General features: G+C 43.9%; 1 protein-coding gene across 2 annotated transcripts in view; it reads right to left on the bottom strand.

Moving 5' to 3' along the window:
• Positions 1 to 2626: 2626 nt before the first annotated feature.
• Positions 2627 to 23472, bottom strand: part of EFCAB2 (EF-hand calcium binding domain 2) — a 132209-nt gene continuing 111363 nt past the window's right edge. Inside the window, exons 4-8 of one of the 2 annotated variants that reach the window (XR_006961661.1) lie at positions 9568 to 9647; positions 8424 to 8466; positions 8259 to 8325; positions 3968 to 4378; positions 3152 to 3231 (exon numbers count right to left, since the gene is read on the bottom strand). Coding sequence is in view for 1 of the 2 variants with exons in the window: in XM_047077112.1 (XP_046933068.1) it covers positions 3116 to 3231; positions 8259 to 8325; positions 8424 to 8466; positions 9568 to 9647 (306 nt within the window). In the remaining variant the exon portion in view is untranslated. Of the gene's footprint in view, positions 3232 to 3967; positions 4379 to 8258; positions 8326 to 8423; positions 8467 to 9567; positions 9648 to 23472 lie in introns of both variants that reach the window. The other variant, XM_047077112.1, reaches the window with a different exon arrangement.

Raw genomic sequence — 23472 nt, 5'->3', positions numbered from 1 at the left:
TCTCCCACTTGGCTTCCTGACGCTTCTCTCCTGCTTTCCCCCCTCAGGCTTCTCCTGCCCAGTCTGTCAGCCCCTCCTCCCCTGCCCTCCCTTAAGTGCTGACCTTCCCCTTGGGCTCTGCCCCTCCTCCCTTCCGAAATCCAAGTCTCTGGCCAGATTTTCCTCTTACCCATCCAACTGGTTGTTGGATGTATCGCTCCTCAAGCCCTAGACGTCCACCGCCAAGCTCGCCATTTTGCCCACCAACCCTGACTTGCTTCCTGGATTTCCTAGCTGAATTCGTGGCTCTACGATCTGCCCGCTGTCCAAGTCAGAAACCTGGGACTCCGGCCAGACTTTTCCCCACCTATGTCCTCCCACCAGCCACGTCGTTTACCAGCTGGTCTCTCTGCTTCTTTCTAGTCTCGACTCCCCCGGATCTATTTTCCATGCTACTTACAAATGCTCCTTCTCGATGATCACCAGAAAAAGTCGAAATTCTAACACTAAGACCCTAACTGCACGCCTAACCCGATATCCTCAAGGATACAGCCCCCGTCTACCGCCCCAACTTCATCTTTCATCATGTTCCCCCAAATCCACACCAAACACACTACACCACCTTAAGTTCCCAGATTGCTTCATGTTTCATGACACCCCCAGGGTTTTTGCACTCACTGGTCCCCTGTGGAAATACCCCGTGTCCTGCCACCAGCTCAGTAAACTACTTGTCTTTACCGCAGGTGTTACCTACTCTGGGACTCCTTCTCTGCTCACCAGACCCTCTCCTCTCCCGGAAACTCACCCGCCAGGCTGAGTGAGCCACCCCTCTTTTACACTTCCATAGCCCCCTGAATGTGCCCCAGCCTGAAATGTGGTTGTTGACTGACTTGCAGATCTCCTTCACTAAACAGGGACCTCGATCAGTTGGGGACCTCGATTAGTTGGGGACCTCGATCGGTTGGGGACCTCGATTAGTTAGGGACAGCGCCACCTTGCCCCTCTAGTTCCTAACACACCAAGAATACTCAGTAAATGTTTCATGAATGAATGGACAAATAGTCACAGTTTCTTGGGTAGCAGCCCCTCTCTTGCATGCCTAGGAGGAAGAATCATAAGCAACATCAAATGTTTATGTGTATGTGTGTGTGTGTGTGTGTGTGTACACACACACGTAGGGGTGAAGCATCTTTAAATAGAGATCACTGTGGGGGGTGCCTGAGTGGCTCAGTCGGTTGAGCATCTGACTTTGGCTCAGGTCATGATCTCATGGTTCATGGGTTCGAGCTCTGTCAGTGCAGAGCCCGCTTTGGATCCTCTGTCTCCCTCTCTCTCCACCCCTCCCCTGCTCGCGCTGTCTCTCAAAAATAGATAAAAAACATTAATTAAAAAATAAAAAATAGGGGTGCCTGGGTGGCTTGGTCAGTTAAGCATCTGACTTCAGCTCAGGTCACGATCTCGGTTTGAGCCCCTCATCAGGCTCTATGTGGACAGCTCAGAGCCTGGAACCTGCTTCGGATTCTGTGTCTCCCTTTCTCTCTGCCCCTCCCCTGCTCATTCTCCCTCTCTCTCTCTCTCTCTCTCAAAAATAAACATTAAAAAAAATAAAAATTTGCATGGATGGAACTAGAGGGTATTATGCTAAGCGAAATTAGTCAGAGAAAGACAAATATCATATGACTTCACTCATATGAGGACTTTAAGAAACAAAACAGATGAACATAAGGGAAGGGAAGCAAAAATAATATAAAAACAGGGAGGGGGACAAAACATAAGAGACTCTTAAATATGGAGAACAAACTGAGGGTTCCTAGAGGGGTTGTGGGAGGGGGGCTGGGCTCAATGGGTCAGGGGCACTAAGGAATCTACTCCTGAAATCACTGTTGCACTATATGCTAACTAATTTGGATGTAAATTTAAAAAATTATAAACAATTTTAAAATAATAATAAAAATGTTTTAAATAATAAAAATTTAAAAAATAAAAAAATACAGAGAGATCCCTGTGTGTGGAATGCATGCACATGAAAGGCTAGACAGGTTATGGGAGACTATTCATTTTCCTTTGCCTTATTTCCCCCTTTGCTTGTAAGTTCCTGGGCCTTTCTCCATCATGATTCCTTGTGTTCAGATAACTTTATTCTGCTCTTTCAACAGCTATACCTCCTGCACACCACAGAATTTCTCGATATTCTCACTCAGTAGTCAGGACAATACTCTCACGGCAGCTATCGTGAACAGGTAAGAACTCTAAAGACAGAAGAGAATTGCCACTTCCTCGCATTATCAATTTCCATTCAGTCTTCTTTTTTTAATTTTTTTTAACATTTATTCATTTTTGAGAGACAGAGAAAGCGTGAGCAGGGGAGGGGGACAGAGAGAGAGACAGAGTGAGAGTGGGATGGGGCAGAAAGCGAGGGAGACAGAATCTGAAGCAGGCTCCAGGCTTCGAGCTGTCCGCACAGAGCCCGACACGGGGCTTGAACCCGCGAGCCTCAAAATCATGACCTGAGCCGAAGTGGGACGTTTAACCGACTGAGCCACCCAGGCGCCCCTCCATTCAGTTCTCTCCTCTCTACATTCAATTACCTCAACTCCTTTAGCTGGGTTAATATCATGTCAAATGAGACTTATAATCGACACTCATAAGCAATTAATTATCAATATTTATTTCAATCACGCCCCTTCCACGTTCAGATGCCAAAGCATTAGTTGTTTGTGGCTTTCCCCATGCTACTACTCATTTTCGGTTTGTGCTCATTCTGCCCCATTCCAAGATCCTTCTATGCCAAACCTGGGGTCATTCTGGTCATTCTTCATTTTTTCAGCTTAATTAATTGGAAGGTCACCTGAGTTTTATTGCGGGGAAATTAACAACGATCCACGGACAATGTTAAAACGTTTTAAGAACAAGCTTTAAAATAATTAGCAATTTGTCATTCCATAAGGCTAGACCACACCAAATAAATCTGTGTTTTACAGCGTAATGATCATCTTTAAAGAACAAAGTGTCTTGAAATAGTTGTTACTGGGCATTAATTAGCGTATACAGGAATTATAAGATAAAACGCGAAATTCACAAGGACAAGCCATTTTTAAAATCAGCCTCTCGGTTAGAAATTAAGTCTTCAAGGCACTTAACTTTCATCTATCACCATCATTGCTATATAGTCCTTGTAATGAACTGAATTCGATTCTGGATCAATTGCAGCAGACAACATTTCTTCCATTTCCTCCTGAGAGAAAGGCTCACCTGGGAAGGACAAGAAGGGAAATTCATCATTTACGATCCTCTGATCTTTTTCTTTCTCTTTCCGCCGACCAGCTTAATCGCCACGGAGCCCCCCCAGGTCCCCGCCGTGTCGCTGGTTCCTCTCCCTGGGGCCCCGGAGCCAGCACATCACGACCGTCCAGACACTCAAAGAGCAGGCAGTTGTACTCCTGGCCGACTTGGGACTTAGTCTGCCTTGCAGACATCACAGCTCAAGTGACCTATAGCATCGATCACTCCGGCCAGAACAGCGGGAGAACATTAAGACCCCCCTGAATAAGGTTGCTTATTTATTTAAATTAAAACTATTGGAATTGCCTTCACCCGAAGGCTCACTTTTCTAGGGAGTCTAATCATTATATTGAGCAAGGCCGTGACGAAGGGATTAAACGGGCGTGATGCAAAATTGCTGAAGAGAAGTGAAGTCTCTTCAAAATTGCTGAAGTGATGGGGCGCCTGGGTGGCGCAGTCGGTTAAGCGTCCGACTTCAGCCAGGTCACGATCTCGCGGTCCGTGAGTTCGAGCCCCGCGTCGGGCTCTGGGCTGATGGCTCAGAGCCTGGAGCCTGTTTCCGATTCTGTGTCTCCCTCTCTCTGCCCCTCCCCCGTTCATGCTCTGTCTCTCTCTGTCCCAAAAATAAATAAACGTTGAAAAAAAAAAAAAATTAAAATAAAAAAAAACAAAATTGCTGAAGTGAGGTCTCTGAATACTCCCTGACCAGCTCGACCAGCTTCATGATGCCAGCTGAACCCACGGACAGATGCCACTCATCCTCCGGGTCAAAACGGTCCTCTCTGTTATAGTCTGGCCCAGCGTTGCTGTCACACGAAAGCAAAAGTTGCAGAGAAAATCTGTGGATTTTGCTGGATCCAGGGAACAGCTGAGGGTCATCTTGGACCCTGATGCCACCAAGATGAGAAGCAAACTCAGGAGGAATGCCGGAAAGGTTGCCAACTACTTAAGAAAGAACTTTGTCCTGATATTAAGCAAAAATACAGAAACGTCCAAATCGCCACTTTCCCCCAAAAGACGCTTCTCTGAGCCGGTGAGTTACTAAGGCCTGAGGATCACTTATCTTCCGAGTTTTTCACCTGCCACGACACACGATGTTTTCCAGGTCGGAATCCAGCTAAAATCACAGAAATCATTCAAGTGGGGATCGTGAGGACAACGATAACAGATTATCAAACAAGGGCAATGTGTCGAGTTCTCAAAACCGTACTTACGTCCTGAGAAAAGACAGAACGCTTACGCAGCCTAACATCTTTCTTACACCTGATTAAATGGAAACTCCACTGCCAATGAACTCCGACGGGCACCGTGGAGGTCCTGCACAGAGCACTGGTAACAACCACGTGTTGAGACGCACGAAGTTAACCTCCCAAGCGCCTCACAAGACGGAAGGATGGCTGCCCCACTTACAGAAGGGGAACCGGCACACAGAGACGCGAGGCCACCCGCCCCGGCCAATGAGTGGCAGAGCTGGGATCTGCATGCCTAGTCCAGCTCAAGGTCCATGACCTCGAGGACTACACTCGACCGCTCAGAACACGGCGCTGCTCACAGTACAATCCAGAAGGCAGTCACACCGCTTCCGTGGGCAAGGAAGGAGGTACACAGTGTTTGATTAAGGATAGGAGGGGTGCCTGGGTGGCGCAGTCGGTTAAGCGTCCGACTTCAGCCAGGTCACGATCTCGCGGTCCGGGAGTTCGAGCCCCGCGTCGGGCTCTGGGCTGATGGCTCGGAGCCTGGAGCCTATTTCCGATTCTGTGTCTCCCTCTCTCTCTGCCCCTCCCCGTTCATGCTCTGTCTCTCTCTGTCCCAAAAAAAAAAAAAAAAAAAAAAAAAAAAAAAGGATAGGAACGGAATAGCTTAATGATTAAAAGCACAATCTTGTGGGGGCACCTGGGTGGCTCAGTCGGTTAAGCGTCTGACTCTTGATTTCAGTTCAGGTCATGATCTCATGTGAGATCATGTCCCGCATCAGGCTCTATGCTGACAGCGTGCAGCCTGCTTGGGATTCTCTCTCTCTCTCTCTCTCTCTCTCTCTCTGTCTCTCAATGAATAAATAAACATTTTTTTTTTAAAGCACAATCTTGGGAGGCAGACTACCTGGGTTCAAATGCTTAGCTGTCTCATTAACTTTAAGATCCTGGGCGAATCACTTAAGCTCTCTGTGTCTCAGTTTTCCTCCCTGCGAAATGGAGAAGATAATCACGGCAGCCATCTAATGCGGTTGTTATGAGGACTCAACATGTTATTATCTAACTAACACTTAGAACATTCTGGCACACAGGTGGCAACATGTATTTGTTGAAACAAAGTTTTGGAGACCTTCCCTGCTGCTAAATACTGTCTGACACCATCACACGCCTGGACGTCTTTCAGGAATTTGGTTCGCTGCGGCTTATCATGTGTTTCATATGACATCCCGGGCAGCCAGAATGCATCTTCCCAACCTAATAGTCTGTGGATGTTGTGAAACATCCCCTTATCTCTGTGTCCGAGGCAGTCTGCTTCTGATATCTCGGTGTCAGTCAACAGCATTCCCGTGACACCCATCATCCGAGTCAAGGCCCTGTTACTCCTGCCTCGCTCCCACCTTTGTTCCCTACGTGCTGTTACTCATCGAGACCCACGGATCCTGCTGTAAACAGGCCTACTGTACCTCTCTCTCTTTTTTTTTCAGTTTATTTATTTTTGAGAGAGAGAGAGAGAGAGAGAAAGAGCGAGCCCGTGAGTGGGGGAGGGGCAGAGAGACGACACAGAAGATCCGAAGCGGGCTCTGTGATGACAGCACAGAACCCAACGCGGGGCTTGAACTCAAGAACCGTGAGATCATGACCTGAGCGGAAGTCGGACTCTTAACCGACTGAGCCACCCGGGGGGCCCCCTGTACCCATCTCTCCTTTCCATTCCGCCTGCTGGCTCCAGACTAACCTCGCTAGGGCACCTTCCCAAAGCCGCAGTAGCCTCCTGACCTTAATTGTCCAACAAGCCGCCAGCACCAGACTGGCCTTCCAACAATCCCTTCTGCCCCGTAAGGACCATCTGCTCAACACCCCGCCATGCTCCTGTGGTGCCCACAGGGTGAGTCCCGAGCCCTGAGCCCAGGCCTCAACAGGCTAGCCCACAGATCTACCCAGGGTTGGCTCCTGCTGTTGGCCAGCAAGGCCCCCACTCGCTCTCCCCTCACAGTCTCCGTGATACGGAGATATCACGCTCACTTCCGCCTCCCCACCTCTGTTCACACTATGTTGTCAGTACCTATCTCTCTCCATCGGGCCCCTTCACGAATCCTTCTTTCATCGGCTCATTTATTTTTTATTTTTTTTTAAATGTTTATTTATTATGGAGAGACAGAAAGACACAGAGCATGAGCAGGGGAGGGGTAGAGAGAGGGGGAGACACAGAATCCGAAGCGGGCTCCAGGCTCCGAGCCGTCCGCACAGAGCCCGACGCGGGGCTCGAACTCACCAACCGTGAGATCATGACCCGAGCCCAAGTCAGTTGCTTAACCCACTGAGCCACCCAGGCGCCCCTGCTCATTCCTTTAATAATTCAACCCACATTTGTTGAGACTTACTGTGGCGGGGGGGTGGGGCTATAACGCATAAGACTTTACTGTTGCTCTCAGGGCACCTGGGTGGCTCAGTCTGTTGAGCATCTGACCTTGGCTCAGATCTCCCGGTTTGTGAGTTTGAGCCCCGAGTCGGGCTCTGTGCTGACGGCTCAGGGCCTGGAACCTGCTTCAGATTCCGTGTCTGCCTCTCTCCCTGCCTCTCCCCCGATCGTGCTCTGTCTCTCTCTCTCTTAAAGATAGATAAACATTAAAAACAATTTTTTGAAGATATTTGTTACAGTGTCACAAGAGTGCTTGGTGGCAGCCATGATAGCCAAGTCATTCTTGTCCTCGTTGCCCGTAGCCTCACCTCGTGGTGGGTCAGGTCAGCGTGGCCCAACCAGCTGTGCCGGTGGACAGTCTTGGTCTCCAGTCCTCACAGTCACTTGCACTTTTGGTTCTGTCTCTAGTGATGGCAACTGTGCATCATGCGGGACTCAACCCGCAAACCAGCGAACGGAACAAAGGAGACAGAACCCTAACCTCATATGGGAGGAAGGAACGTGACCCAGATGGGCACGGTTTCAGGAGAGTGACCATCAGGCCACAGAAGTCCAAGGAAGACGAACTTACACATCCGCCTGAGCAGAGAGAGTGCCTCAAGAAAACAGTGTTATGGGTAACTGGGCATGTGTAGGTCAAGGTCAAAGCAAATACAGAACGCCGCCAGCATAAAGAACTGGAAGTTTCCGTGTGAATTCCATTCAACTGAGTCTGTATTATCTGTAAGTTCATCAACTGAAAAGCTCTTTGAAAAGGAATTTTACCATAACCTAATTCAAATCTTCAATCTAGTCACAGGCACTGATTTATAGTTGATAGTTCATGTCTTCCAAGGGCGTAGCTTTTATTCTGAAAATACTCTAAGCGAATGGAGTGCCTTCAATTTGTAGAAGTTTCATCATACGTTACAAAATCCTATACAGCAACTGTCACTCTCCCCTTAACCCACCCTTTGTCCTCTTACCCCCACAAAACAGAACCCATTCCAAAACCAAAATAACAGTAGTCAATAACTCTTTGAACCAGAATGATTGATTTAAAAGCATCTCCTAGGGGCGCCTGGATGACTCAGTCAGTTGAGCATCCGACTTTGGCTCAGGTCGTGATCTCGCGGTTCGTGGGTTCGAGCCCCGCGTCGGGCTCTGTGCTGACAGCTCAGAGCTTGGAGCCTGCTTCGGATTCTGGGTCTCCCTCTCTCTCTGCCCCTCCCCTGCTCACACATTCTCTCTCTCTCTCTCTCTCTCTCTCTCGCTCTCTCTCAAAAATAAATATTAAAAAATTTTTAATAATGAAAGCATCCCCTAGAACTTTTCCATAATTGTTGTTAAATTATTAATCACTTAAATAAGTCACAGTTTAAAAAGAAGTAATAAATCACTCTTACCTTCTTCAGTCATATATTTGATCAGTTCTTCCTTCAAAAGAAACCCACGTTTAGATGGATCTAATACCTAAAAGAAAAGGTGGATATTGTATGTTTGGTTTGGTGAATAAATTCCATATGATGAATTTTTCACATAAATACATATAAAATCTGGAGCTTACACACCTCAAACGCTCGAAGAAGGATATCCTCTGGAATTGGTCTGTATCTAATTATGCAGTAAAGGGAGCAAATGTCACAGTATTTAGCTCAGTCTCTACACAATAAACGATCACATAGAACAAAATAGCAGCTGCTCATATACAAGGATAATAGTACTTCCCTCACTGAAACAGTTTTGGATTTCGAGATATGAAAGTCGAAAGCGATTCACACCCAAAGAAAATATTTAGTTCAAAATCACGTGATGTTATCTATTCATCTTTTTCACCATGATGAAAATCCACTTCTCGGGAAATAAAATTTCTACAGTAAACCAACTGGGGTAAGCTAACGCTACACGGCCTTTAGAAGAGTAATTAGGGTTAAGTCTCAGTGATGATTCAAAACAGAAGATAATAAATCTGTTGTTGGTTTACGCTTTTGGTAGCCTTTTGCCTCTGTAATTACACTTTGCTTATCAGATTAGTATAAACATGGTTGATATTTCTAAGCATATGCCAAATGGCCGTTCAGAATGCAGTGACTGGGGCGCCTGGACAGATCAGTCAGTCAAGTGTCCAGCTCTTGGCTTCGGCTCAGGTCACGATCTCACAGTTTGTGAGTTCGAGGCCTGCATCGGGCTCCATGCTGTCAGTGCCGAGCCTGCTTGGGATTCTCTCTCCCTCCCTCTCTCTCTGGTCCTCCCCTACTTGTCTCACTCTCTCTCTCCCCCCCCTTTTTCTTTCTCTCTCAAAATAAATAAATAAACTTAAAAAAAAATAATTAAAAAAAAAGTATAGTGAAAAGTCAGAAGGAAGCTATCCCAGGATAAACACTGGTTGGTTGAATAAAATATACAAAATGAGGGGCGCCTGGGTGGCTCAGTCGGTTGAGCGTCCGACTTCGGCTCAGGTCATGATCGCACAGTTCGTGGGTTCGAGCCCCGCCTCGGGCTCTGTGTTGACCTCTTGCTCAGAGCCTGGAGCCTGCTTCAGATTCTGTGTCTCCTTCTCTCTCTGCCCCTCCCCCGCTCACGCTTTGTCTCTGTTTCTCAAAAATAAATATAAAAAAATTTTTTTTAAAAAGAATATACAAAGTGAAAAAGCCAAGTTTTTTTAAATTAAGATAATTCTAATCACTACCTCCACAACTGCATGTACCCTCTTACCTTCTTTCCAGGAGTACTTCAGTCATCACTGGAAGAAATTTTTCAAATCGAATGTATCCAGTGGGTTCTTCTTCCTCTACCTAAACATTCCATAATGAATAGCCATGTAAAAAAAAAAAAAGAAGAAAGAAACGAAAAGAAAAGAAAAAATAATAGCCATGTATTACTTCAGCAAGTGTACTGAGCAACTCCTTTTCCAAGCACTGTGCCAAGTGCTAGGGATTTGATAATGAGCATACTTGGGTATGGTCCCTGCTCGTAGAGCTTATATTCATTAGTGGAGACCCATATTAATCAAAAAACAACAGAGCTGAGTGTCTAATTATAAACAATGAAGTGAAGGAGAATGGGTCTATTAGAGCATAGAGCAAAGGGCAGTTGTAGGTCAGATCAGGAAAGGCACACACGAGGAAATCACACTGGAGCTGATTTATAAAGGGTGAGTAGAAGGTACTTAGACAAAGCCAGCAGAGACGAGACTCCACGTAGAGGAAACAGGATGCACTAAGACCCCGTGGAAGCCAGGAGGCTGAAGGGGGGGGTGCTCGGGAGCAAGATGGAGGACGTTTCCAGATGAAGCTGGAGGGAGAGACAGGAACCGGAGCTTGCTGGGTCTTATCATCCATGAAAGTGACTCTAGTTGTCATCCTAAGACCAACGGGAGATCCCCGAAGGCCTCGTAGATGTGTGTGTGTAAATGATCACACTGGTTGGGGGCAAAGCGGCTTCTGCCGTGGGCTCAGCAGCTGTGACAGAGTTTGGAATAGAGTGGTGGCCATGACAAAGAAGTGGATGGTTTCAAGAAAGATTTAAGAAGTAAAAGTAATAGGGCAGAGCTGCATCTATTATGGGCAGAGATGAGAACCAAGAGAGGAGTCAAGGACTCTGACTTGCAGAGACGGGATGCAGTGATGCTCTCCCCTGTGATGAGGAACACCGGAGAAGGGCCCCGATTAGGGGACCAATCATGTCTCAAGGACCAGAGTACATATCAAATCACCATAATATTTACTAAATGCCCACATGGTTAATGGAACTTTGTTATACCACTGCTAAATAAAACACTACACCCGAGGAAGAGAAATTTGGGTACCTGGCACTGTTAAACGAGAATGAGAGACTCCCACACATAGATTCAACGTCAACGGTGTGGCCGAACAAAACACTATTGATCTTAACTTTCATGTCAGGCTACTTACGAGGAGCTGTAAATTTTCCACTCCTTTTCAAAAGTCCTATTAAAAGGCTCATAGATCCCAATTCAACACAGGACCTTTTAACAGATTCATTCTTTGAACAAAAAATAAGAAATCTATAGGTTGCTGCTAAGTGGAACACACTGCGGTCCCGATGACAACTATTTTTTAATGTTTATACTAGAAGCTCAGAGGCTCACCTGGTATGAGCGGAGCCCTCGGACTCCACTATCAACAGAAAATGTCACCCATCTCATGACACAATGATACTTCGGACTCTCTGAGCCCGTCAATACGCGAACAATTGTCTCAGCAGCTGCCTCTCGGTACAAGGCGAGATTTTGCAAATTAATGTTCATCTGGCTCCGATGTGTTTGAGTAGCACTGTGACTCCCAACCCCGGGAGCCTCTTAAAAATCAAATGTCCATCTCATGAGACTACCTTTGGAGGGATAATTTTTAAATTAAAATGGCGAGTTTCTATGCTGATCACTTTACCAATTTGCTCCAGAAGCCGGGGCGATCAATGGCTTGCCTCCCTCTCTCCGCATCCCCCACAAATAAATCACCGTGGAGCAAACAGTCTCGACCTTGAAAGATCAAAACTCCTCTATATTTTATGAGCATCCTCATCAATCTACAAATGGTCTGGAGGTTCTCCAAAGCTCAGCTCTATAGCTCACTCTGTCCACCACGTGAGAATTCACAACACATAGCATGTGCCCCGTAAGGCTCTCCTGGCTCCCACATGATTTCCACGATCCCCCTGGGGGCTCGCAACGCTGGGGCGAAAACTGCGATCATTCTGGTCCGATCTATCTGTGAGAGCCAAAACTGCACAAAAACAGCAGGTTAAAGCAGATCTCCGGCGAACCAGGATGGCAGGAGATGCATACATTTTATTTTATTTTTAAGACGGATAATGAATAAACAGAGGACTTACGGTTAAAAAGTAAGAAGAAAAATAAAGTCCACCTTCAACTTGGGCAGAATGTGAAAATCTTTCTATGACCCAACACTGTCCTCTAGAGGCCACATCTCATCCATTCTTTTGTACACAAAGATGCAGAAGCAATGGCATAAAAACGATGCAATTAAATAATAATTCTTTTTTTTAATGTTTTATTTATTTTTGAGAGAGAGAGACAGAGCACAAGCAAGGGAGGGGTGAAGAGAGGGGGAGACACAGAATCCGAAGCTGGATCCAGGCTCCGAGCTGCCAGCACAGAGCCCGACGCGGGACTCGAACCCACGAACAGGGGGATCATGACCTGAGCCAAAGTCAGACGCTCAACCGACTGAGCCACTTGGGTGCCCCAATTATATGATAATTCTAAATGAATAGTATTAATAAACTGTTTTGGACTAAAAACTATTTTGTATTAGAGAAGGTTTTTTAGCATTTAAAACAACTTTTTTATTTTAGAATAGTTTTAGATTTAGAGCAAAGCTGTGAAGATAGTACACGGTTCCCATATACCCCCACCCATTTTCCCCTATTGTTAATCCTTCCACTTCCATGGCACAATGCTAGTTGGCTCATTGTCACAATTAATGAAGTGATATTAATACATCAGTATTCGGTAAACTCTATGCTTTATTTGGATTCCATTCATTTTTCTAAAAGTCATTTTTATTTGTTTTTAATTTTTTAAATGTGTATTTATTTTTAAGAGAGAGAGAGAGAGAGCATGAGTGGAGGAGGGGCGAAGAGAGAAGGGGATGGGGCTCGAACTCATGAACCGTGAGATCATGACCTGAGCCAAAGTTGGATGCTCAACCGACGGAGCCACCCCAGGTGCCCCTAAAAGTCATTTTGAAAATATGGTATATTTTTCTATCATAAAGAAGAAACCAGAAGAGAAGGGAGGAATCTGGAAATACGAATGGGGAGAGGGAAGGCTAAGATGTGGTTCTGTTATTTCTGGTGTAGGACAAGCTAGTTAATGTTACGAGGCCACAAGTAAGATAGGACAAAAATACTATGTTCTAGAAATGTCATGCGATAATGGCTCAAAGGTTATTTAGACCCACATACTAAAACACCATTAAGATTTCATAGAAACAGGGGTGCTTGGGTGGCTCAGTTGGTTAAGCATCCAACTTCGGCTCAGGTCATGATCTCACAGTTTGTGTTTCAAGCCCTGCATCAGGCTCTGTGCTGACAGCTCAGAGCCCGGAGCCTGCTTTAGATTCTGTGTCTCCCTCTCTCTCTGCCCCTCCCCTGCTCATGCTCTGTCTGTCTCTCTTTCTGAAAAATAAATAAAAACATTAAAAAAAAGATTTAACAGAAATATATCAAATATCGAATTATATACGTGTGGGGGGAGGTGTAGAAGGAGGATATATCCACAGGTATAGAGAGAGACAGAATGACTTGTGGGTTGAGTTGTGTCCTCCCCAAATTCCTATGTTGGAGTCCTAATGGCCATACCTCAGAATGTGATTTATGTGGAGAGAGGGTATTTACAGAGGTGATCAAGTTAAAATGACCGGTGTCCTTATAAAAAGGGGAAATTTAAACAGAAAAACATGCACACAGGGAGAATGCCATGTGAACCTGAAGACCGCTATCTCCAAGCCACAGAGAAAGGCCTGGAATAGATCCTTCCCTCACAGACCAGAAGGAAACAACCCAGCCCATGCCTTGACTTTGTACATCTAGCCCGCAGGACTGTCAGATAATAAATTCCTGTCGTCTAAGTTACTGTTTGTGGTACTCTTATCACAGTAACCCTACCAAACACACACACACACACACACACACACACACACACACACACACATTCTAAGTATGCATGATACATTGTAACCCAAAGACTTTTGAATCCCTATCAAGCTTAAGTTCCTATACTTACCAACTGGAAATTAACAAAGCAGATATTCTAAATTCAGAACTGATTTTACAGAGCTGATATGGAGAAAATAACACAGCCCAGACCTACTTTCTCCAAGAGAAAACTCAATTAACTGACTTATGGGTCCCCCAGGTGGCTCAGGTGGTGAAGCATCCGACTTTGGCTCAGGTCATGATCTCACAGTCCTTGAGTTCCAGCCCTGCTTGGGGCTCTGTGCTGACAGCTCAGAGCCTGGAGCCTGCTTTGGATTCTGTGTCTCCCTCTCTCTCTGCCCCTCCTCTGCTCATGCTCTGTCTCTCTCTGTCTCAGAAATAAATAAACATAAAAAAATTTAAATCAATAACCTGACTTATAATGAAGTGAACTCAAGAAGGACTCCCATGTTACAGCAGACATGTTGGGAAAAACTAGGAATTCATTGCCATTTCTTCATTCAACCAAAGTCATACTGGGAAAACACTTCTCTTTGTATTGGGAAGTTTCTTTAAAAAATAGATGTTGCCTTTCTCACGGAAAAATATCAACATATTCACCATGTTAGACCAAGGATAGTTTAAAATATTCTGACCAACACACCCCTTTGCGTCCTCACCTGTAACAGGGCAAGTGGCCGGTCTATCTCACACAGTTGCTGTGAAGTTTACATGAGATGATATGAGGTGTTCTGTGAACTGTGAACCTCTCTTTTTTTTTAATTAAATTAAATTAATTTATTTATTGGGGGGGGCAGAGAGAGAGGGAGAGAGAGAGAATCCCAAGCAGGCTCTGCAAGGTCAGTGCAGAGCCCAATGCGGGGCTCGAACCCACGAACCAGGAGATCGTGACCTGAGCCGAAACCAAGAGTCGGACACCCAACCGACTGAGCCACCCAGGCGCCCCAACCGTGAGTCTCTTGTTATGAGTATGATGATTTCTATCAAGAGGGCGCGCACATCTGGTTCTGTATCGTGCAATGACATCTTCTAAAAGAATCCATGTCTGGTGCTGAGATCTCAAGCACCCCCTCCCGGCCCCACCAAACAGACCTAACTTGTTCATACGGGAGTTTGGTCCTACCTTCCACCTGTAGATGCCACAGGGTGTGTGGTGAGAACGTACTCCATTGCTAGGCTTACCTAGTGCCTTGTGCCCGGCCCCGGCCCCCGCCTAGAGGACAGGGCGTGCGCTCCCCCTCTGCTGTCTCCCTCTGTGCCTCTGTGGGCTGACTGGCAGGACAGGGGGAGAGTAACAGCCAGCCACCAAACACGTCCCTCCTCTTCAAAAGACAAAAAGAAAGCAAACAAATACATCATGTTACCACCAACAGGGATGAGGCAAAGTCCGGTACAATCTGGTTTGTTTCAGCTACGAGGAGGGCTAATGTACGGAAAAGGAGGTCACAACTGGCAAGCGGCCTGGGCAGCATTTGTGAAGATGTAATAAACCCCTTTGTAGGAAGATCCCCCCGCTACCACCACACCTGCAGACACCCCAGTCTCTCTGCACCCTCTCCCCGGCATGAAGAAGTCTCAGTAAATATGGATGGTGTGGGATTTTTATAAACATCGCCATGTATCTCAGTCTCGAAGCATGAGGCAAATACGGTTTCTCACCCCACTTTGGCCAAAGTCAATTGTCTTCATGTATTTTGCTCCTGCAGAAAGTCGGACACAGGGAGGTGAAGTGCCCACCTTGTCCATAATTCGGTCAGGTGCTTTGATGGGACCACAGCCCAGAGTTCTCTGCCCCCAGAGTGAAATCATCTTTATTCCCACAGTGAAATCATCAGGCCATCCCTTTTCTCATTAAAGCATTATTTATTTTAATGCTGAACTCACTGAGTAGGTGCAATAAAACACACAGTGAAAATTCATTTCTCCCCAGTGACACAACGCTCAGTCAATAAATTGAACGATTTCATGCTTCACAAAAGCAAGATAATATCAGTAGTTAATATGGTTTATAAAGCACCTACATTTCACCTAGTTCTAGGTCACCAAAGAAGATATATGTACCATTTTTTAACTCTTTGTGGTTAAAAAATAAAAACAAAAACCAGGAGATATTTCAAGTTAGGCTCCAAATACCACATATCCAAATTCTGATACAAATCATGACTCAAAGCAAAAAAAGAAAAAAGTACAATTTAGAAAGTATTTCTCTACCTTGGACGGAATATTTTATTAACAAAAATTCATTGGCATTTGCCAAAAAAAAATCTTTACGAATGAAAAATCTTAAAGCCACCTACTTTAGGGGCTCCTGGGTGGCTCAGTCGGTTGAGCGTTCGACTTCGGCTCAGATCATGATCTCGCGGCTCACGAGTTTGAGTCTCATGTCTCACTCTGTGCTGACAGCTCAGAGCCTGGAGCCTGCTTCAGATTCTTTGTCTCCCTCTCTCTTTGCCCTTCCCCTGCTCATTCTCTGTCTCTGTCTCTCTCTCAAAAATAAACATTTAAAAAAATATAATGGAAAGCCACCTACTTAAGAAAATTTGTTTACTCCAAAACAGTCCAGAGACTATTGTACAAAAATCAGGATATGTGTTTGGGTTATAAATTATTTATTAAGGTAAGTATCCAAAAAAAGTTGGAATGAACCAACCATCAGAGATGCTAAGAATCGTCAGGTAGCTAAGCCAGATCATTACGTTCCCTTCCAACTGAGTGTTTCTAGAACTTGAGGTTATGCAGGCATCAATGGCTATCAATTTCCCCCTTTTATCCTCTTGTAGCGGGGGAGGCGTTAAGGGGTTCCAGCTAAACTAACAGTACTACAAGAATACAGTCATGTTAAAAACAGGCATACGAAAATAATATGGAAGGAAGTGCACTACAATATTACAATGATTATATTACGGTGATGGATTATTGGAAAGGATTTTCCTCTATTTCTTTAAAAATTTTCTATAATGTATTACTTATTTTATCACAATAAACATTGAAATAAAAACTTGTATTAGTCTCTTGTTATGGTTGGTTTATATAAAATGATGAAAGGTATTTATATTACATATTTGTGTAAGAGACGGAAAACGACACTTACTGACCGATTTCTCTGGGTTTTGTTTCCTGCTGTTGACCGCTGCTTTCGTACCATTTACTGTTGTTCTTCTAGCTACAGATAAGTGATAATCTCAGTGTATTCTTTGTGCAACACAATCCTCTCAACACCCCACTCCCCTCCCCCACCGCCATTTACCTATTTTCATTCAGAAATCATGGCTGGTAGCCATTTCTAGATAATCTCCGAAGTACCTCTCGGTCTACAAATCCTTACCTCCGGCATCTAACATTAGCACAAATTAGAGCAGATCTACTTCTTTCCCCCACCTCCTCCAATGCCAAGGTGTTGAGGAAAAATAACAGATAACAATATTTCACGTCACCAGCTACTTCACAATCAGAACATAATTATCCCCACCCGTTCCCAATCTCTGACACAGTTGGATTCCGAACGATGTGACATCTCAGGGCTCATCTGGAAACGAGAATGATGTAGTTAAGGTCCAGGCTGATGGAAATCCCCACTGGAATTTTTGTGGATTATGCAGATTTTACTCTACTAACGAGACAGCCATTTCTGAAGTTTCAAAGAAAATATTTCTGAGGATACTTAACCAATTAAAAATAATGAGAAACCGTGATTTGGGACCTTTGGGGCTTGTGGTACGTCTGGTATGGTAAGGTATTTTTCATCCAAGATGAAAAATGCAGGAAATGACTCAGTAGAATCATTACATTGTTGTAACTGGTTACTAGGGAATATTTGACACATTGACATCATAAAGGCTTCTCACCACTATTAATTTAACATTAAATCACTGACCACAGAAAATGCAACTGAACATTCATTTATGGGTGAGTTTCTTCATTTAGCAAAATGAAGAGGACTGAATACAATCTCGAATATTTTAATGCCTATGTATTTACATTTTCGATGTTCACGAATTTAAATGGTTTGAAACTATCCCGAGCCCAATTAGGATGGGGTTTCTTCAGTTGTCTTGTGTCTCTGAATGCCTGACACCCAGCACATAGTAAATGCTTGATAATTATTTGTCGAATGAACGATGACCAGTTCACAGGAGTTTTTAATTACTTTTACTTCCCGTAAACTTGGAATTTTGGGGCACATGAATCAGACCTATAGGAAGTATCTCTGCGGTGCTTTGTAAGCCTAATCTCCACATTTGCTACTATTCTGATAATAGGTCTTACAAGTAGAGTCTAGAAAGTATCAGAGGCAGAAGAGAAGGTGTCAGAAACACAATTATAACCAGACTATTGCTCAGGCCCACAGCAAACAGGAGAGCAGTTTCTTGAACCAGTACACGTCGGGCTTTGTTCTACATGCTAAGGATGCAATGGTGTACGAGGCATAAGCTTTGCACCTTCAAGGAGTTTCTATCACAAAAGCGAGAGACAGACACATAAATAGAGAACTTCAGATCGTGTTGAATACTACTGACAAAACACAAAGGCTTGTATCATCAAGTCAGATTCACCAGAATCCGAGATCTTACCTAGTATCAAACTTCCAAGAACAGAGATTCACAAGGCACAGGTAAAACATGGGGCAGTTCAGGACGGCAGCATCATCTGCGAGATGCTTTCTTTCTTGCCACATTAGGACTCACTCTGGTCCAGATCTAAAACATAAGGTCTCTAAGTGCTGTGGGGACTTGGAAGAAGAGCACCCCAGAGCAGGGGTGAGAGCAAGAACAAAGACCTTGAATAGAAGCATGTAGGACATAGTCGAAAACAGCAAGGAAGCCAGCATGTGACCAAGGACAATGGCAGGAAGTGACAGACCTGATCCCTTAGGGCCTTGTAAGCTGTGCTAAGAAAAGTACTTTGGACTTTTTTCCTAAGTGACTTGGGGACCTCAGAAGAGGGGTTCTGAGCAGAGGAGTGGAGCACTCTGACGGACCTAACCTTGTTAACATCATCCTTCCTGACTGTAGTGTGAAGAGTAGACAGCAGGGGACCAAGCGCGGGAGCAGAGAGTTCAAGGCCGCCATGGTTGTTCAGGGAGATTGGGACAGTGGCTTGGACCAAGGTGATGGGTATAGAAGTGGTAAGAAGGGGTCAGTGTATCATCTGAAGGCAGAATTTGTTGGTACAGTGTAAGGTGGATCTTTGTAAAGTCCAATTTCACGATCTCTGTTTTCTACCTTGTGAGTTTCGTCCAGCTGCGTTTATTATAATTGCTAATATCCTTATCTTGTGCTTTCTATGCACCCTGATTTTTCTATGCTTCTTTTTTAGTTATTTCCCACATTCTTTTTTTTTTTAATTTTTTTTAACGTTTATTTATTTTTGAGACAGAGAGAGACAGAGCATGAATGGGGGAGGGTCAGAGAGAGGGAGACACAGAATCTGAAACAGGCTCCAGGCTCTGAGCTGTCAGCACAGAGCCCAACGCGGGGCTCGAACTCACGGACCGCGAGATCATGGCCTGAGCCGAAGTCGGCCGCTTAACCGACTGAGCCACCCAGGCGCCCCGTTATTTCCCACATTCTTTGGACTGACTGAAACCCCCTTGACTTCGTTTATCCTCTTTGTCAATTTGGAAGTGATACGTTCAACTTCTATTCTTTTTGTAGTTACCTTTAATATTTAAACACGCTTCCTTAATACAATCTAAAGTGTGTATTATATCATACATGCTATAATTGCTCAGTGTTCTAATTCTCACATTTAGCAAACCTCTTTTTCAAAGATTATTTAAGGATATCTCATTTAGGTTTATTTTCATTTTCTCTGGATTATTACTGCTGCTTTCTGCTGAATGACTAATCAAATATCAATGGAAGTCTGGGTTAAGAAGGCAAAGTGCACACACGCATGTAACTTCAGTCCCTCTCGAACCTCGTTAAAATTGCAGTAAAGGAATATATTTTTTAAACAATCACAAACCTTAGACAGGTAGACTAGGAGAGCATACAACAGCAATAAAATTTGGGAAGCTGGAAAGCAGATGGACGAGTAACAATGACCTAACAGACCCAGAAAACTGAACTCCAGCAGTAGGCCAAGAATTCTCAAAGAGCGGAGTTAAGGCAGAAGATTTTGGTATGAGAATCCTGGGCTCACCTCTCATCCCATGGATACAAATTGGCAACACCCACGTCAGTTGTATATAATCCAGAAAATGACTCAAACACTGGCAGACAGATTCTCCACAGCTAAATGTAGAAAAAAGGCTACATCAAAGAAGGGAGGAAGGGGCAGAGATACAGCTGGGAGCCTAACAGACATGCAGGACTGTCCGAGACTGTCCAGGGGAGGGAGGGACGCTGGGGACACAGAGAGGGAAGAGGAGAAGACCCCATGCCAGGTACCCAGGCACAAGGGACTCACACAAGGAAGACAACCCCTCCCCCACCCCCACCCTCCACAATATCTGGCTTTGAAAGCCAGAGAGGCCTAAGTTCGAAAGTTCTTACGATCAGTGGGGCTTAATACCTGGAACTTTAAAAATCAGCAGGCTTGGCTCTAGGAGAGCCAGAGGGCAAGAGGAAGCTGGGTCTTCCCCCTTAAGGAGACACCACAACAAACAGCCCCTCTGACATACACCATAGAAGCAGCAGTTTGAAAAACACAGGGGTGGGGCGCCTGGGTGGCGCAGTCGGTTAAGCGTCCGACTTCAGCCAGGTCACGATCTCACGGTCCGAGAGTTCGAGCCCCGTGTCAGGCTCTGGGCTGATGGCTCAGAGCCTGGAGCCTGTTTCCGATTCTGTGTCTCCCTCTCTCTCTCTGCCCCTCCCCCGTTCATGCTCTGTCTCTCTCTGTCCCAAAAATAAATAAACGTGGAAAAAAAAAAATTAAAAAAAAAAAAAAAAAAGAAAAACACAGGGGTACACGGGAGGGAGATTTTTTTTTTAATTCCAGTACAGTCGACATACAATGTTATATTAGTTTCAGGTGTACAATATAGCGATCCAACAGTTCTATATATCACTCAGTGCTCATCATGATAAACGTACTCTTAATCTCCATTACCTATTTCACCCATCCCCCCCCCCACCTCCTCTCTGGTAACCACCTCTTTGTTCTCTACAGTTAAGACTCTTTTTTGGTCTGTCTCTTTTTTTCTTTGTTCTTCTGTTTTGTTTCTTAAATTCCACATCAGAGTGAAATCATGTGGTATTTATTTGTATTTCTCTGATTGACCTATTTCACTTAGCATTATATTCTCTAGATACATCCATGTTGTTGCAAATGGCAAGATTACATTCTTTTTATGGCTGAATAGTATTCCATTATATACATACCACAGCTTCTTTATCCATTCATCTATCGATGGAAACTTGGGTTGTTGCCATAATTTGGCTATTGTTAAGTAATGCTGCAATAAACATAGGGGTGCATATGCCTTTTTGAATAAATGTTTTCATATTCTTTGGCTAAATACCCAGCAGTGGAATTAATGGATATGTTAGTTTTATTTTTAATTTTTTGAGGAACCTCCGTACTGTTCTCCCCTGTGATTGCACCAGCTTGCATTCCCACCAACAGTGAACGAGGGTTTCTTCTCCACATCCTCACCAAACTTTTTGTTTCTTTTGTTTTTGATTTTAGCTATTCTGACACGTGTGAGGTGATATCTCATTGTTGTTTGGATTTGCATTTCCTTGATAGTAATACAATAATCCAGTTTAAAAATGGGCAGCAGACACGAACAGACATTTTTCCAAAGAAGACATCCAGAAGGTCAACAGACACATCAAAGAAGTGAAAATGGAATGTTCTCAAAATATCTGTTAAATCCATCTGCTCCAATGTGTCATTCAAAGTCACTGTCTCCTTATTGATTTCTGTTTGGATGATCTGTCCATTGATGTAAACAGGGCATTAAAGTCCCCTACTATTGTTGCATTACCATTGATTAGTTCCTTTCTGTTTGTTAGTAGCTGCTTTATGTATTTGGGTGCTTCCATGTTGGTGCGTAAATATTTACAATTGTTAGATCTTCTTGTTGGATTGTCTCCTTTATGATTATATGGTGTCCTTCTTTGTCCCTTGTTACAGTCTTTGTTTTAAAGTCGATTTTGTCCTTTATATAACTGTTGCTACCCTGGCTTTCTTTTCACTTCCATTTGCGTGATAAATGTTTTTCCATCCCTTCCCTTTAAATCTGCAGGTGTCTTTAGGTCTGAAATGGGTCACTTGTAGACAGCATATAGATGAGTCATGTTTGTTTACCCATTCCTTCACCCTATGTCTTTTGATTGGGGCATTTAGTCCATTTACGTTCAAACTAATTATTGATAGGTATGCATTTATTGCCATTTTGTTACTTGTTTTCCGGTTGTTTTTGTAGTTCATCTCTGTTCCTTTCTTCTCTCATGGTTTGCTGGCTTTCTTTAGTGATATACTTAGATTTCTTTCTCTTTATTTTTTGCATATCTATTACAGGTTTTTGATTTGTGGTTGCCATTAGTATTATATATAGCAGTCTATATTAAGTTGATGGTCACTTAAGTTTGAACCCATTCTTCACTCTTCTCCCCCCACTCCACATTTTATGCATATGGTGTCATACCTTACATCTTTTATTTTGTGAATCGCTTGACTGATTTTTACAGATACATTTAATGTTACTGCTTTTGTGCTTCCTACCTTTCTTATTCCTACTTATGGTCTTTCCTTTCCACTTAAAAAGTCCCTTTTAAATTTCTTATCAGGCTGACTTAATGGACATGAATTTCTTTAACTTTTGCTTGTCTGGGAAACTCTTAATCTCTTCTTCTATCCTGAATGAGAGCATTGCTGAATAGAGTATTCTTGGCTGCAGAATTTTTTTTCTTTCAGCACTTTGGATATATCATGACACTCCCTTCCGGCCTACAAAGTTTCTGCTGAAAAATCAGCTAATAACCTTATGAGGTTTCCCCTGTATGTTACTGCATTCTTTTCTCTGGCTGCTTTTAAATTTTTATCTTGATCACTACTTTTTGCCATCTTAATTACTATGTATTTCGGTATGGACATCTTTGGGTTGACTTTGTTGGGGGTTCTCTGTGGTTCCTGGATCTGGATTTCTCTTTCCTTCTCTAGATTCAGGAAGTTTTCAGCTATTATTTCTTCAAATAAATTTTCTATTCCTTTTTCTCTCTCTCCTCCTTCTGGGATCCCTATAATGTCAATGTTACTACACTTGATGGTGTCACTGAGTTCACTTAGTCTATTTTCATTTTGCATTTGTCCTTCTCTCTCCTGTTCAGCTTGACTGCTGTCCATTACTCTGTCCTACAGGTCACAGATCCATTCTTCTGTTTTCTCTAGTCTACTATCTATTCTCTCTTGTGGGTGTATTTTTCATTTCATTCATTGAGTTATTCGTCCCTGATTGGTTCTTTTTTATGTTTTCTATCTCTTCCTTGAGGGTCTCACTGAGGTCCTCCACTCTTTCTTCAAGTTCAGTGAGTATCGTTATGATTTTTATTTATTTTATTTTTTATTTTATTTTATTCAATTCGATTTTATTTATTTAGAGAGAGAGAGCATGCGCAAAGCAGGGGAGGGGCAGAGAGAAGGAGAAAGAGAGAATCCCAAGCAGTGGGATTCACACACTAACAGTGTGGAGCCTGATGCAGGGCGCAAACTCATGACCTGAGCCAAAACCAAGAGTCAGATGCGTAAGTGACTGAGCCACCCAGGCGCCCCCTGATTGGGCAAATCCTTTTAATACTGATTAAGATAATCATTGTTTATTGTGTTTGTTTGTTTTTGTGTGGTTCATGCTTTTTATGTCTTATCTAAGAAATGTTTGGCTAACCCAATATCACAGGGTTTTCTCTCTTCTTCTAGAAATGTATAGTTTTAGCTCATCTATTCAGGTCTATGATCCACTTCAAGTTAACC

The sequence above is a fragment of the Lynx rufus genome, unplaced genomic scaffold, assembly GCF_022079265.1.
Source record: "Lynx rufus isolate CCGP_SWC_20201006 ecotype Redwood Valley unplaced genomic scaffold, mLynRuf1.p SCAF_15, whole genome shotgun sequence".
Classification (NCBI taxonomy): Eukaryota; Metazoa; Chordata; class Mammalia; order Carnivora; family Felidae; genus Lynx; species Lynx rufus.
This window is presented reverse-complemented; position numbering and strand designations above follow the sequence as displayed.